Below are 16,576 nucleotides of genomic sequence, written 5' to 3'. Positions count from 1 at the left end.
AAAATAAAAAGAAAATATGTTCTACATAAATTTCACTTTGATCATTTCTTATCTTTGATGTGTATTATAAATTTTCTCCTAAAGGATCGAAGGGTATTAAAAAAAAAAATTAATCTGACAGATAACTTCGTTGTCGTGAAAAAAGATCACACGTGTCCTCGTATTCGTTGAAAAGCTCTAATAGACATAAAGGAGATAACAAGGAACAATTAACGCTAACAGTACCGAGCGGTCATTTCTAATCATTTCTATTTTAAATTAATATCTTTTCTCTCATTATTAAAGATACATTTTTCAAATTTTCCAACAATTATATTTTTATCCCGATAATAAAATACTAAAGTCAAAAAATTTTTAATTCTCCTCCCTTCATTGTAAAAAAAAATATTAATTAAAAAAAAAACGATCGGATCCTTACAAAATTTAATGAATTGTAATAACACATAAAGATTTCGTCATGTCATGTGTTTATTACACATTTGCGATCGGATCCTTGGCAAATTCAATGAGTCGTAATGACACACAAAGATTTCGTCATGTCACACGTTTATTACGTACTCGTGATATATTTTTAATAGGCGATCAAGATAGGCGCGGGGCGTCTATCGCGCGATCGGGGGTCCATGAAGAAATTATCATAATACCTACCCAAAATATCTAAGTTATTTAAAATAATTAATCCACCTAACATTAAATTTATATGTACTACCGATGAACAAAGCTACAGGTCTTTTCATATTCCAATTATAGTTCCAAAGTCGCTATTCTTGTCACTATTGCCCCCCCCAATATAATTCTTAAAATCAAATATCTATATTTTATCACAATTTATAAGAAAAAAATTTCTCTAAATCGAAATTGATCCGTTCTACCGGTCTGTTTTTAAAAAGTACGCCCGCCAAAAGCTGGAGCTCGCGATAGATAACGCGCACGCGAGCGCGCTCAATCGTGCGCTCGGCGCGCGAAAAGTGGGCAAGGATTTTCGGATCGCGCCCCGCGCGATCGCGCTCCCGCCCGCGCCTAACATAATATTTAAAGCGCCGCGACGACGACTCCGATCAATGTGTCGACCATTGTCATCGACGAGCGACACGGTGTGACCGAAGGGAGGGCACCGGCGTCTTTGTCCACCCACGATCAACAGTCGCAAATTAGGCTTCCTTGCGAAGAGCTCGCGCCCGCCGTAGCCTGCCGGTCTTGGAAATTTTTCAGGAGGCCGCACCATGGTCAGCCGCATCTCCACCATTTCCCTCTCGATAGGTCAGTATTATAATGTTTGTATTATAATTCTCGTGTATCCTCCGTGTAGCGGCGTTTCTCCTCGAGCGAGGAGTCTGAGGAGAAGTAGCGCGACCGAATTTGGGTCCTACAAAATTTCAGATTTTTGATTTTGAATTTATTAAAATTAAAATTTTACTCGGGAAAATTATATCGAGATTCTGTGAGCCTTCATCACGTGTTTTTGATATATTAGAAGAAAGAAAGGATTAGAATCTATCTTTCATTTATTTTCTTCTTTTGCGTCAATCTCATAATTTCATATATATATATATATATATATATATATATATATTTTCAGCGACATTTTTCCTAATTAGGAGTCTAAGAAATACCGCAATCGAAAGATTTACGCTGCGCTCTAAATTAACGTTTCACTCTCCTTAAATCAACCTTTTAAAAATCGAAAAAGTCTGATCTTCTTTTTGTCTTATGTTAAAACCAAAACTTTAGATTAATCTTCGAATTTATTAAAATTGAAATTTAACTTGGGACATACCGTGGGAAATTCTATGAAACTTCACTATGCGTTTCGACACGAGAGAGAGGAAGGGGTTGAAGTCTATTTTTCATTTATTTTCTCATTTGGCATAGATTCATGAGATGTGTTTGGGTATCGCCAACTGATTTAAATCTGGTTCTTTAAAATTGTTCCGATAATACCATTTGCTTTTCTAATTTATCGCTTCTGCCTGGCGCCAAGTTTTCAGCTTGCTTTTCTACGCGAGCAGAAAAGTAAATATTAAGAAAACCTATATATATATATATATATATATATATATATATATATATTTCTTTTCACAATAATTTAGCTCTTCTCATCATCGTCGTCATTATTATCATTGATATATCACCTAATCTCGTATCGATCTACACTAGTGAAATAATTAAAAACGTTGCAATCGCCAATTTTTGCTATTTATATATTTGCAGAATTATAACGTTTTCAGTCGGCCGAAAACTCGCTTCAAAATATTCCATTTCATTTGTATCACAGATCATTCAGATAAAATGTCGCAAGCTGCAATGCCATTGATTCCGCCGAAATGGCAAAGCGTAATTATTAATTATTCTTTGCCACCTTATCGATTAAAGTTCTCAAGCTCGGTATAGGATTTTTCTTGTCATTATTTAGTCTCGCTTTTGTTTTTCGCATTTTTTCTTTTCTGACATTTCATTTTTCTCAGTGGAATTGGCACTGATATTCGCGCCTACGTATTTACGCATATAAGTTTTTCGCGAGAAATCGAGAATGCTAATTGCTGAAACAATCGACACGAAAAATAGCTCCATTTACCATGACAAATCGCCGTTGCATCTTGCCGGTGTGACAATGAGAATTTCCTCGCGGAAAATAACAGCGGTACGTTCAATCCATCTACCATTCACACCATTATCTGAAAGATAATTATCGAATTGCGACAGCACGATGGGGCAGAAAAGCGCGGGCCACAAAAGCTCTTACGTCAACGTGGTTTACGGTTTGCATCAAACAATCGGAAAATAACGCGTTCTCGCAAACATGAGGCAAACAGGAGGAGTTGCGCGCTGTTTCATTTCGACAAATAATGGGGATGACGAAATAAAGATCGCATCGCATAACTTACTCGATATTTTTTGCGATCTGGCGAGACCGTGATCCTTTGACAAACGTCAGAATCGGCGTTCGAGAAAAGATGAGACGCGCCACGTCGCAAAACGATTCGCGTTTTACACTCCAACGTTGATCTATGCGATTGTCGATCAAAGCCCCTATGATGACAATAGAAATTCTCTCGAACAAACTGGAAATGTTTGAGCAATGATACAGCGCATCTCCTCTGGCGTTTGAGCCTTCTCTTGATGCAATATCGTGCGATTCAGCGGGATTACAATAAACTCGCTCAATAAACATTTTTAACGTTACACGTTACGGTGTTCTCCATGTGACGATGGCGTCACCTTCTTTTGATGCAACTCGTTCGGAAGAAGTCAAGTTCAGTGCTTGATCCGTGCATATTTAACATCGGTTTAACCGGTATCGCCGCGTCAATTAGTAAATCGGAAGCAAGCCGTTATAATTCTGTTAGTAAATCGCGTAAATCTTATTATCTTCTCCCTCTATTTCGACTTAATATCTCTGCGTACACACGCATAGGCAACATTGTTCAGAATAGTTTGATAGGAAAATACCCGGCGAAAGAGGAAACCGCCGTTGTTGGTATACACCGTTGCAGCCATCGCAATGGAATGCGACTTTCTACAAGTACTTATTCTTATCATGTAATTATTATCAACAAATCTTTACTACTTTTTTAATAACAATCTGTTGTTATCTATGCGGAAAACATGGTTTTGTTGAAATATGTAAAAATTTGGGCAGACATGGATCTGACAATTTTATTAAATCGTTAAAATTATTATGTGACGTGTTCAAATATGATGATAAGCAAAATTTTTTATATTTTAATTTACTTGAATGTTCTACATAATAATTTTGATAACTCAACAAAATTATTTTTAACTTATTTTAAACTTATATTATTTGGTCAAACTTTTAAATACTTTAATACTATTCTTTTTCTGTAAATATTCGTTAAAATTATGTCACAATTAATATTAATTTTTAATATAGATTAACTTTACATTTTACGTAGAAAGAACACTTTTCCTAAACTAATATCTAAAAATTTGACCAGATACAGATTTGAAAATAATTTTTATTTTCATTAAAATATTTATGTAACATGTTACTAACTAGAATATAAAAAATTTTTAGTAGTATTATCATTATTCTTAAGCGTCATAATAATTTTAATATCCTGACAAAATTATTTTCAGATTTATATCTGCCCAAATTTTTAGACATTTCAGCAAAATCGTTTTTTTTTTTTTTTTCATGTAATTCAATTTACTATTTATTTTTTTTTAGTTCGTAAAACTGGAAAAAATGAAAAGTAAATTAAATTGAATGTTCTTCTATATTGATAAGAAACATGGTAATTTTCGGGATCGCAAATTGATGTCACGTGTTAATTAAATTTGCGTCATCGAACATAATAGGTAAGGTATTTACTTTGTTTCCGAATACGACACGTCCAATAAATCCTTATCGATCGATATTGCGCTCAATTAATGAAGGCAGTGATAAGTATACGCACTTGTATAATCTGGTGGCTGTTGGTGTATTTACTTAACTCCGATCATCGTGAAAAAGTTGATCTGCCGGTATCTCCGATGTTTCCTCCAAGACGATACGCTGGAAGTATCGGCACCTTTATTACGAGAATCGTGGCTAAATATGGATCACGTCCGTTACGAAATATGCGAACGATACGCACGATTGTTTTAATTTCACAATTTTGCATGCAGGCTAATGTGGGAAATTTTTGACGTGCGTAATCAGTTTACGTACGTGATATATCGCGAAATGCTTTATCGAAGAAGCAGAACGTCAATATTGAATATCCTCATGAATATCCCCCCCCCCCCTCCCCAAATGGATGTAATGCTTGTTTATAAAATATCCATCTATTTTCTGTCCGAGCCTCCGCGTTGAATTCTTACGTGGATTCTTGTCGTGTAACAAGGATAACGCGATACACATTTCATGATGCAAAACCGTAGATATAACCGTCGACTTTATGTGAAAAAAATATCTAACTTTTGGGCATTTATCGCATCGTTGTGAATATTGCATTATTATTGAAGTATGCCTTCTAATGGATGAATGCAAATGAACTTTTGTTTTACAGAGAAGGAGAGCAAGGATAATGGGTCTAATAAGGAAGGCACCGCGGACTTTGAGAGGGCCATGGAGATATGTGGTAAGTCGTTCTCGTTGCGAAATCGTTCCGCGGTCACGTATTTTTCGTGAGATCTTTTATTAAAAATTCCTGTCGTTTATTTGTAGGAAATGGAAGATATCAATATATTTTTCTACTGGTTTGCGGCATAATATTCATCTGCGTCGGTTGTCAATATGGAGCGAACGCGTACATCCTTCCCTCAGCCGAGTGCGATCTTAATATGAAATCCGAAGAGAAGGGATTGTTGAATGTCGCCTTTCTGATAGGTAAAAATACTAGAATTTCGAGCAGTATATCTAAATTTATAGAGCATTTCTAAAGTGTAGAATTTAAAAAAAAAAAAAATTCCATAATAAAATTCCATAAATAAAATTCTAAATCTATAGAGCATTTCTAAATCGTACAATTTTTTTCTAAATTCTACAAATTAAAAATGTTCTATAGATTTAGATATATTGTATTTGCACATTGTATTCGGACATTTCGACGTAGTTACATATTTTTAAATTCCAAGAACTTGTCTTGTTCGATGTTAAAACCTTCTTACTTTAATAATGAATTAAACACTCACCACGCAGGCGAGTTTTTCTGCGTCGGCCCACTCGCCTGATTAAAGTTAATCTAACCGTCTCATCATTCGCGCGGGCAAAAACCTCGTCTCGTTGCAATTAAACCTGATCCGAAAATCCGACAATTTATGATTTCATCAAGGGATGACCAACAAAATATCAGTTTTCAATTCCCAGCGCCATGAAGGATATCGAGTCTATGAAATATCATATGAAGTATCATATATTGAAATATCATATATGTCATTTAAATTTTTCATAAAAATTTTGACAAATGTAATAATAAGTCATTAATAATATTATAAGTAATTCGTACTTCTTTTAAAATAAATATAGATTTGTTATTTAATGAGCGTTCACACGCGTGTGTGTTTGGTCAGGTTCGGTGTTCAGCGCTCTTTTCTGGGGTGTCTTCGCGGGTGCCTACGGAAGAAGAAATATCTTGCTGCTAACTCTTTTTGCCGACAGTGCCGTTACGTTCGTTGCGAGCTTCTCGCAAAGCTTCAAACTGCTGTTGGTGTTCAGAGTCATAAGCGGATTCTTGTAAGTACAACTAACGAGACGGCGAACGCGCGTAGACGTATATATTGTTCTAATTGTACGACTTGGGCTATTTTTAGGATGGGTGGACCCGGTTCCTTGGTGTACACGTATCTCGGTGAATTCCATGCGGAAAGATACAGAGCAAAGAGCATCTGCTTCCTAGGATTTTTCTTCATCCTCGCTTGGTTAATACTGCCTGGTAATCACTCTTTTTAATTATCAATAAATAAGAAATCCCGAAACTGCACTTTTCAGAGAATTTGCTATTTAAGATATTCATTTATACTTTAGACTTAATTTTAATGTCGTTCAACTTACTTTTTATTTTTTTTAGAATTAGAAAAAACAAAGTAAAAATTAAATTAAAATAAAATTAAAATTGATGAACAGTGGTATAAGTGGACATAACTAGATTACAACAACAAAATATGAAAGCTATCGATATTAATTTATTGATTCGTTTCATTTTCAGGTTTGGCATGGATAATCATACCTTTACCAATATCTTTCGAGTTCTATAACATCCGGTACAATTCTTGGAGAATGTTTCTCGGCGCTATCAGCCTGCCAACTTTCGCTATTGCCGCCATAACTTTGACGTATCCCGAAAGTCCAAAATTTCTGGTGTCGCAAGGCAAGACCGACGAAGCTCTCGAGATTCTTCGAAATATCTATGCGATAAATACCGGACGTGATAAAAGCGAATTTCCGGTAAGTAAAAAAAAAAAAATAATGTTTATCTTTTTCAAATGACACTGTCGGATTCAAAAAAATTGCGGATTGCATTATGTCTTCCTTTAATCGATGCAATCGATTACTTTCGCGTAGGTGAAGGAACTCCTCTCCGACGCTGTGTTCGAAGTAGAGAAGGACAAGGCGCCATTGTCTTCATCGGATGTGCTAACGGAATTGATGAAAAATATTTGGTGGCAATTGCGCACCATTGCGTCACCACCACTCCTGAAATATGCTTCTCTTTTGTGGATGATTTACTTCGCGAACATGTTTGGGTAAGGATTTTTCTTCCTCTTGATTTTTAAAAGATTGATTTCTTTATTTAACACATATTTATAGAGAGAATTGTGTAATTTTGTACAAATTATTAATTTCAACATTCAAATCCATTCTATTTGTTATTTTTATATTATTTCCTGTCACAATGATAATAATCGAGAATTTTATTATTTATGTAAAATAAACTATTTAATGAAAAGCATTATTTAGATACGTAAAAAAGATTTAAGAAAAAGAAATTTTTTTCTATGAAATATTCTCTCTGCATTGATTATATTATAGATATTATGGCTTCAATCTTTGGCTGCCGGAGTTGTTCAATCGCTTTGAGAATTATCATCAATCGCATCCGAATGCGTCCGTGACGGTCTGCGAGTTGATACACGCCACGCAAACGTCCTTAAATCACACCCTTCCAGAGGAACCATTTCTCCTTTTGATGAATGAAGTCAGTACGGAATGCAAGCCACACATAGACGAGCGGGTGTTTATCAACTCTCTAACGATTAATGCCGTTTGCTTACTCGGCAATGTCGCCTCTGGGTATCTAGCAAATCGAGTCGGCCGTCGGACAATGCCAGGTAAAAGCTATTTTTAAAAATAAAAAAATACCGCACTCATATAATATAACATTATTTATATTGTCAAACAACACGCTAAAAGTAATATACTTGAAGAATCTTATATATTTTACGTATTTATCTTTTTTTAAATCTCCGAAAAATCTTTCCAATATTTCCATTTTTACCAATGCGGATTAATTTAAATATTCTATTCGAATTAGAAAAAGAAGAAGAGCAAGCTAAACTGAGATTAAAGTTAAAGTCTACTAGTTGGAATTAGAAATGAGCGTAAGAAGAATAAAATTTCCGACGATTTCTCTTTCCTCCAGTGACCACGATGATGATATCTGGCATTGCCGGCCTTGGTCTCTACTTCGTGAGATCCTCGCTGCAAATTCTCGTAACGGCGTGCGTGTTCTCCCTGATGGCGGCCACGGCGAATTTCGTGCTTACCAGCATTGCGGTCGACGTCTTCCCTACGCACGTGTCCGCCGCTGCGGTGTGCATGATGGTATGTTTGGGAAGGTTCGGCGCCGTAGCGAGCAATCTGGCGTTCGGCATGCTGCTGGACCTCAGCTGCGAAATCCCGATATTCCTGGTTACCGGTGTCACTTTATGTAAGTACAATGAGACGTTCGTGGCGGAAAACTTTTATGACACCAATATGTACAATAAATGTAAAAGATGACGGTATCTCGATAATGCTTCCGTTTCTGGAATTTACCGAATATTTTTTTTAAATTTCGATCTAACTTGTATTAAGTAAATGATTAGACGAGCCGATGGTAGGAGGCTAAGTAATATTTAGCGGGGTTTCAATAAAAAATTTACAAACATTTGTAAAAAAAATAGAAAAAAAATGAATAATTGATTGTTTCCAGTTGGCAGTTTGTTGTGCTTCCTGATACCGAGCAAGGAAAAAAAGTGAAGATCGATCTTCGTGAAAGAAGAAGATACGTTTAATTTAATTTAAGAAAAGGACAAACTTGAAGTGCCGAACGTGGAAGATGTTTTATATTTTTCTTTTTTTTTTTACGTTATTGTAACACACAGGGTTTGAAGTGTGTAATAGTGCCTATTGATCTGTAAATAGTAATTATAAGTATTATACCGATCTTGAGTATTCGCATTACTTTCACATAAAAATCCACGGAAAGAATACAACAATTTTATTATAGGCTTTAAAAATTTAGTTAGATACAAATCTGAAAATTAATTTTATTAGGTCATCAAAATTAACGTGTAGGACGTTAAATATGATATTAAAAATTTTTTTTTATATTCTAGTAATTAATTTGAACATTCTATATAATTATTTTGATGACTTAACAAAATTATTTTTCAGATCTAAGTATATCTCATCATTAGAACCCTTCTTTCTGTGGATCATAATCGTATCACCCATCAGAACATTCAGTGAAATCATAACATTCGATGTGATCTATTCCAACTAATTTATTCCGAAAAGTGGCAAATTTCTCAATACTTATTTAAGCGACGAGCCACTCCTTATCGGTCATTAACTTAATATCGATTTCTTAATGACGAACTGATTTCGCTGATCGGTGATATATATTCCATATCATTTCACTACGACTTGACGCTTATCGATCAAGTCGTTTGTAAATAATTATTCCAATATTTATTAACTCGTTTCGTATATGCGCGTGCGAAATGTAATGCGCTGCCGAACAGTCGCAACGCGTGCGGCAGATGTGAACGAGTGATTCTTCATAATGTAAACGATAGAAATATGACAAAGATATTTTAATTGTCGCAATACTGCAAAAAAAAATACAAAAAATAGAAGCAAAGGGGCGCGACAACTATCCGGAAGATCTCGCATCCACCGCAGGAAATAGACTGACGCATTGCAAATAGGCACTAATTTGTGGCGCGAATGGAAAATACTTATCTACCAACTGTTAAGTGCAGACGGATTAAGTGTCGTTTCCTGGTAAGCCCCGCAGGAATTTAGGATTTAATCGCTCGATGTTTACGATGCACCTATCATAAAGCGTGCCTTAAAACCGCCTCCGTCCCCCGGCGATATGTTACCGTAAATATACTACGCATTACCATTCAGGGATTAGAGATCTATTATTATCATGCTGCATTGATAATAGATCTTTCTTTTCATCTAGAACCTCTCGAAAAATATTTTTTATCATCAGATATGTATATTTTTTTTTTAAATCATATCAAGCTAAATTTTTCTTCCGAAAATCTGATATGTTGTTTGCAGTTGCTTGTGAAAAATTAGAATAATCTATATTCTGTAATATTATTATTATTATTATTATTATCAAAAGATTCATAACGGGACGTGGTATTGGCGATTGGTAATTGATCATTGACAACACGATGAGATACAAATTTGCAATTTCGTATATTTGTTTTTATTCGTAAAAATGAGTGGAGAGGACCTTCCTTGATCTTCGATACACGATCACGTCGCTTAGCAAGCGTGTTACTTCGTTTTCGGAATTGAGTACAATGATATTGAAAATAATATTGTGAGTTCTCGGGAGTTTTCCCTAATAATATCGTTATTTCGTTACGCTATTCGCACTTAATCTCGATATACCTGCATTCTTTATTATTATTCGTTACTATTAACTCGTTATTACTGTTATCATCGTCGCAAACGACGTAATACATAATATATACATAGTATGTATAATATAATATATATGCGTATGCGCGCGTGTGCGTACACACCTTATGTACAATATATACAGCGGCGTTGTTTTTATCTCGATTCTTCGTTGTGTGCACTTTTTTCGCACCGATTACATATACGTATAATATACGTGTGCATACACACACACACACACACACACACACACACACACACACACACACACATCACACACTCTTTTTTTGTCGCGTATATCTTATTGCGCGTGATTTGAAAATGAGAAACCGCGGTGCCTGATCGAAAGCTCTTTCATCCATGAAACGTTATCAATGAATATTAAAGCAAACCAATGTTCCCGCTCGTCGTGACACGATTCCAAATTGGAAATCATCGAAAAAAAAAAAATCATCAGAAAAAAAATGATCGTCGCGCAACGATACCATCGTCATGACTACATCAAACGAACCTTCGAAACTTGTGCCGTTACGACGAATGGGAGATACGCGTTAGACACTTAACACAATTACATCATGGCAAATAAAATTGTACATAATCAATATAGTCAAGGATTTTATATCTTTGTCCCTATCTGAGATTACGATTTGAGGCGTGCGTCCGCGATCGAGAAAGAACCTAAGGTGTCCGCATTGTAAAAGCGCGTCTCTCTCTCTCTACTCTCTGACTATTTGAACTTTCAAAAAGCACAATATCTCGTGGTAAGGCACTATCTTCTTATTTATTTTACATTCTAACGGGCGTGGAGTTGCACCCCTAGAACGTAGGACGTGGCAGAAAAGTCGGAAATTCGCCTAAATACATCAAAATCTTTTCTCTCTTTCTTTCTTTTTTCTTTTTTTTTTTTTATTTTATTTATTTCTTTTATATTAAAGTTCAGTCCATCCGGTATATATCGGTTAAGTTAGAACGAAGAAAAAGAAGAGGGAGAAAGAGAGAGGATCAACGAGTCTGGAAGGAGAAAAGATACACGTGTACACGAGCAAAGGGGTTTCTCTTTTTTTTTTTTTTCTTTTTCTGAAGACGAGCAGTAATACCGATGCCGATGAAGCGCTTAGAGTACTTATCAACAACAGTTGTATTTACCGATTTACGCGTGACAATCGCTAATTGTCTCTCTCTCTCTCGTTCTAAACACTAATTAAATGTAACAGTGAACGGCTATATAAAGGCACTATGTTTCACAGACGTAGGGTCCTTATAGGGAAATCAGCTACCTTCATTCGTTCGTTTGCACACTTTTATCTTTGGCTCGTCGTTCGTTCCGCCTGTTCCGCAAATGTTCCCCCATGAAAGAAAGAAAAAAAAAAAAAAAAGAAAAAAAAACAAATGAAACAGAAAAATCGGCGACCTCTTCTAATTTTATTATCGCGTATATCTCTCCGTTCTCTCCGTACGAAAAAGAATCGTTTCAATCAAACTCGAGTCGCAATGATAAATCGTTAATTAAGCGAGACTCGAAGGCATCTAATCTCGCTAACGAGGAACTCCTTCTTTTTTTTTCCGTATTGCATGTCTAAGGTAGTTTGAGAATTATTTAAACCTAGCCCACAGACACGTAGAAATGGTCGATCGGCCGATAGCGGTTATGAGTTAGTAGACGTTTAGAAAACGGCTCTAATTGTCGTTCGATAGTTAACATTAATGTTATTACTCTCGTTATTACTACTACTGGATAATGTCGCGTCGCCCGAGAGAAACGGTAACTCGTCGAACGAGTGACCGGCTCTTTTATTGGCGAAAGCTAATCATTCCGTTTCAGATAAATCTCGAGACGGATAGGCGATATATAATAAATTATTCTTAGTCGGAAAACGCGCTCAGTCTTGTCCGACGCGCTTCAGCTAAACAGTCATTTATGACCGACGTAACAATCCTCCTCATTACGAGATATAACGAAAGCGCTATATCAATCCGTATTAGATGCAGAGATTAACTTTGACATTAAATAAACACCGGATGAAAATGCCTTTAAAGAGAATATTAGTAAAAATATAATTTAGAAATAAGAAAATATGCTAGGATATTATCTATATCTGGAGAAACAAGTTCGCTTTTGATGATCGCAAAAAGTAAAAGACAATATATTAAATAAATGGAAAAAGCAGAATGTAAAAAGGAAAACGGAATGACAAAGCGCGAAGGACGTGAACGGAAAAAGAACGCAAAACAAAGAGGCAGAGAGAGAAGAAAATCCATGCATCAGATGAATCTACGTTTCAGTTGAAATGCAAAAACGTTCCATGCAATTTATGAATATACACAACAGATGTATTTAGTCTTTCTTATTTAAAAAAAAAATCTTCGTTGAAGATATATATTACATTATTCATATCCGAGCTTTCTCCTCATTAGATCAGCGTGTGAGTTCGTGCTTTCAAATAACTTTATGACGTTACAAAAGTTCACAAAAAATTATTGAGAAATTCCAAAGATTTCTCCGCATTTTATATTACCTATAAATACAATCTCTACAAATAACGCTTTTGTATCTAACGATACAAGAAAGAACAAAAAAAGACGAAAGGCAGAGCGATATGAAAAATATCGGCGAGATTTAACAGCGATACAGAAAACACAATCATAATGATAGCATTCTATTACACTATACAGAAATCATTGTCATTGTCAAACCGGCAGAAACGAAACGTCACAAAATTTTAATTCACTCAGAGACATAAAAGATTCGACAGAAAAAAAATATCACGAAATAAATGTAGTGCTTACTTTTTCACTTCTCTCTCTCTTTCTCTCTAGTAATTCATTATTCAAACGAATTTATTATTGCAAGTTTACTATTAGACTTTCTGCAAGCGTAGATCTGCATTTTCTCCTTTCGTATTTTTTTTTTTGTTTTTAAAATTTATATTACACGATTTTTGCAACAGTTTCTCTCCAGAAATTCCCGAGGCGGTTCCCGCATTTATTGCGACGGACATATCGCAGAGGAAGAAGAGAAGCCGTCTCCGTAGTAGTATTTACGTAGGACTGTCCTACCATTAATTTTAGAGCACCGCCTTCATAAGTTCCTTTTTGTTCCTAACGCGCGACGACCGCGTGAGCTGTCTTTCGGATGCTTGAGCGAGGCTTAAAAACGAGCACAAAGAGATACGAATATCTGCATGAATCATTACGCATATTACATTGCATGATGGTGATCTGCGCGGTTGATCTGCAAATCGATACAAATTACATTCACTATCGTTAAATTGATTCATCGTCTCTCTGCAATGAATTTTTATATTTCATTTAAAAAAAAAAAATTATTCTTATCGGTCATTTTCTCGACTTATTGTGAATTTAATGTGATCCGAAGAACATAAAAAATACGAACGTCATATATTCGTACCTGAAGCTCGCTAAAACATTAAGACAGCTTAAGTTACTCGTAATCAGATTCCTTCGAGAATACGCATCTCGTAAATCATCAAATGCTGTCTTACGTCGCGCGTATAGAAGCATGTGACGCCGTCTTAAACGCATTCCAAAGTTCGGCACGGAATGCCGCTCTCGTTTTTAATTGCGTCACAAAAGAATAGATGGTCCACAACTCATTCCCGACAACAAGGTGTCGCGACCAACAGAAAAAAGGAACTACGAAGAGCAAGTCGAACTCATCCAAAGTGAACAATCCGCCGACGGACATTCTCTTATTCCTCGTTACAATTATTTTCGCCGATGATCCAACCCGACTGTTACTCTTTCTTTTTCAATCTTCCTTTCTCTCCCTGTCACACAGTAGACTACTACAGTTACAGTAGACTACTACAGCTACCTATGAACATCTTGTTGTATACGTCTCTGTATACATATCAATATATAACATTTAAGCAGCGTATACGCATCACAATATATCATTCTAGTAGCTCTCTCAATCCATTCGATCGTTATTACAAAGTAACGGCCACTTTTACGTCGATAAAAGCGGTAGTACGAAAGTAAATTAATGGTCGAAAAAACTTACAGGTCGATCAGTCGTTTGTATAATATGTATGTGTGTACGTGTGTCGTGTACGCGCGTAAAATGAATACGTATGACTGGTACATGTTACATTATATTTAAACACATTGTTCTGAACACTGTGTTCTGAACACTGCTCTTTCCTTCTTTCAAGTTCATTCGTATATATCTACAGAGTATATATATATATATACTATATGAAAAAAGAACCGTTCGCATGTACAATCTGTTCGAGGAAAGTTTCCGCATGTCGAAAATCAGAGGCGTTCTTAGCAGAAGCTACTTTTTATCATGGTCGAAAAGTTTCGAGAACCAGATGATCCTCGAACCTCGATGACACTTCGTTCCGACGTACAGAATCTCCCTCGCAAGTTAATTCATCATACACGAACGTATGCTTTGCTTTGTTTCTCTACCTATCTCTCTTTCTCTTGCTTCGCCATCGTAAAAAAAGGAAGAAAGAAAAGACTCGCGTTGAACTCTTATCACAGTACATCGTATTACTGTAGTACATAGCTCCGGATGAGGAGGAGGCGTCATTTTTTTTTTTCTTTTTCGTGCGGTACGAGCTTGGCACGTAGCGCACTTTTGTTTCCCAAGAGTACGCGCTGCACCAAGGAGGGAAGCTGGGAAGGCACAGTGTATGTACATATACTATACGTATGTGTGTACAGCACCGAACGACGATCGGAGAAAACACATCCGGGACTCGTGGCACGTCGGAGCTTTCAGTTCAAGTCGATTGCGACCATTCAAATTTGGTACTGCCCTTTCGTGACTTAATACTCGTCATAGAATTCATAATATTGCAATAGATTTGCACACGATTTTAAAATTAAAATTAATAAACAAATTTAATCGAATTAATAAAAAAAGTCATGAATAAAAACTGATCAATATTTACATGAATATTTATATTATTTAAAATTCCATTCGCTTTTTATACATTTAAAGTAATGAGAAATATCCTAAAGATTTTAAAATCTTTATACAAATTATAAAGATTGCACGATTAATTTAAATATATATATATATATATATAAAATCTTTTTTCTAGAAAGAAGGAGACGCATCTTTCTTTTTTGTCGATGTTATTATTCTTCGCTTTGTGTTACATTTTTATAAAGCTAAAAATTTTCCCTGCCATGCCCTGAATTCAGAATCCACGCATCCGCGAAATTCGCGAGTCGACGCGCGAAGACAATAAACACAAGTGACTAGACCTATCGGAAGCTCCAAGATTTCTCTTCGCTTCCTTTATCGAAAATTCTCCCACACGAATCTCGAAAATAGCATCGACGTCTAAACAATGAAAAAAATAAAATAAAAAAAAAGAAAGAGAATTACACAAATCAAACATGCATGCTCGCAAAAATTCTAAGTACCACTTGTGTTAATCTCGATGTGAATCTCTCCGTTCGTGCGCGCTCGATGAATACGCTCGCGAACGATCTCTGTTCATTCCGATCTTTCGTTCTACTGACGAAACGGAACGCGACATTGTCCCGTAAACGTATTACTTTGTTTTTTACGGCGTGTACTTTGGTAAGACTGCTGGGGTTTGTTGGGGCGATCCCGGGCACGCGTGCCTCTGAGGATCGCCCCCGGCACACACACACACACACACACGTGTTCCTTTCATTTATTTATTATTAACACAGCTCTCGTTAGGACGGAGCTAAAGGCCACGGTCGCTGCATCATTATCACCGATCCTCTCCGAAAACAACAACGGCGATGACGACGATGAGGAAGAGGAAGAGGCGCGAATTGAGGACGAGGCTTGACGATATCCTTCAGCCCGGCCAGCCTTGGGGATGATCACCTGCACGGCGCTAAGAGTATCTCGAGCCAGCACGGGCAGGAAGTAACTTCCTGCCGCGAGTACTTGGGTCCCCAACCCTTGGCGAAGCTGATGCGGACGGAGTTTATGTCGACGGGACCGGAGGCGGTGAAGCCGGCGGCCTGACCGCCGCCGCTGCCGCCGTATGGAAGCTGCAGGATTTTGGCGCGGTCAAAGATGTTGAGACAGAAACCCGACGGCACCCGGTAAACTAGTAGTGTCCTCGATTCCGGATCATCCAGGGTAGGCGAGTTCACGAAGATCGGATTCTCCGATCGATTGTACGCCCAGACACCGTCCGCTTCCTGGCTGAGCGTTAATCCTGCGACAAAGAAATAAGATTTCCTTTATTCATTCTTGGG

At 36.6% G+C, this 16,576-nt stretch overlaps 2 protein-coding genes across 4 annotated transcripts in view; one reads left to right on the top strand and one right to left on the bottom strand.

Moving 5' to 3' along the window:
- Positions 1–1,045: 1,045 nt before the first annotated feature.
- On the top strand, positions 1,046–8,869 carry LOC105422788 (synaptic vesicle glycoprotein 2C). 2 transcript variants are annotated; one of them, XM_011632298.3, is made up of 10 exons: positions 1,046–1,260; positions 5,013–5,084; positions 5,171–5,332; positions 6,016–6,178; positions 6,256–6,377; positions 6,651–6,889; positions 7,007–7,188; positions 7,475–7,773; positions 8,085–8,372; positions 8,637–8,869. In XM_011632298.3, the coding sequence occupies exons 1-10, from the start codon at positions 1,224–1,226 to the stop codon at positions 8,681–8,683; spliced, it is 1,611 nt and encodes a 536-aa protein (XP_011630600.2). In that variant the 5' UTR covers positions 1,046–1,223; the 3' UTR covers positions 8,684–8,869. The 2 variants fall into 2 exon arrangements, with proteins under 2 accessions (XP_011630600.2, XP_088941355.1); XM_089085229.1 differs by lacking the exon at positions 1,046–1,260 and adding an exon at positions 4,921–4,944.
- Positions 8,870–12,660: 3,791 nt separating this feature from the next.
- Dad (Daughters against dpp) overlaps positions 12,661–16,576 on the bottom strand; it is a 48,798-nt gene continuing 44,882 nt past the window's right edge. For both annotated transcript variants that reach the window (XM_089085227.1, XM_089085228.1), the window contains one exon: positions 12,661–16,536. In XM_089085227.1, the coding sequence (XP_088941353.1) occupies positions 16,193–16,536 (344 nt within the window). In that variant the 3' untranslated portion in view covers positions 12,661–16,192. The remainder of the gene's footprint in view (positions 16,537–16,576) is intronic.

The sequence above is a fragment of the Pogonomyrmex barbatus genome, unplaced genomic scaffold (genome assembly GCF_055798465.1).
Source record: "Pogonomyrmex barbatus isolate J1 unplaced genomic scaffold, ASM5579846v1 scaffold1, whole genome shotgun sequence".
Lineage (NCBI taxonomy): Eukaryota > Metazoa > Arthropoda > Insecta > Hymenoptera > Formicidae > Pogonomyrmex > Pogonomyrmex barbatus.
Note: the sequence above shows the minus strand (reverse complement) of the source record. Positions and strands in the feature narration are given on the sequence as shown.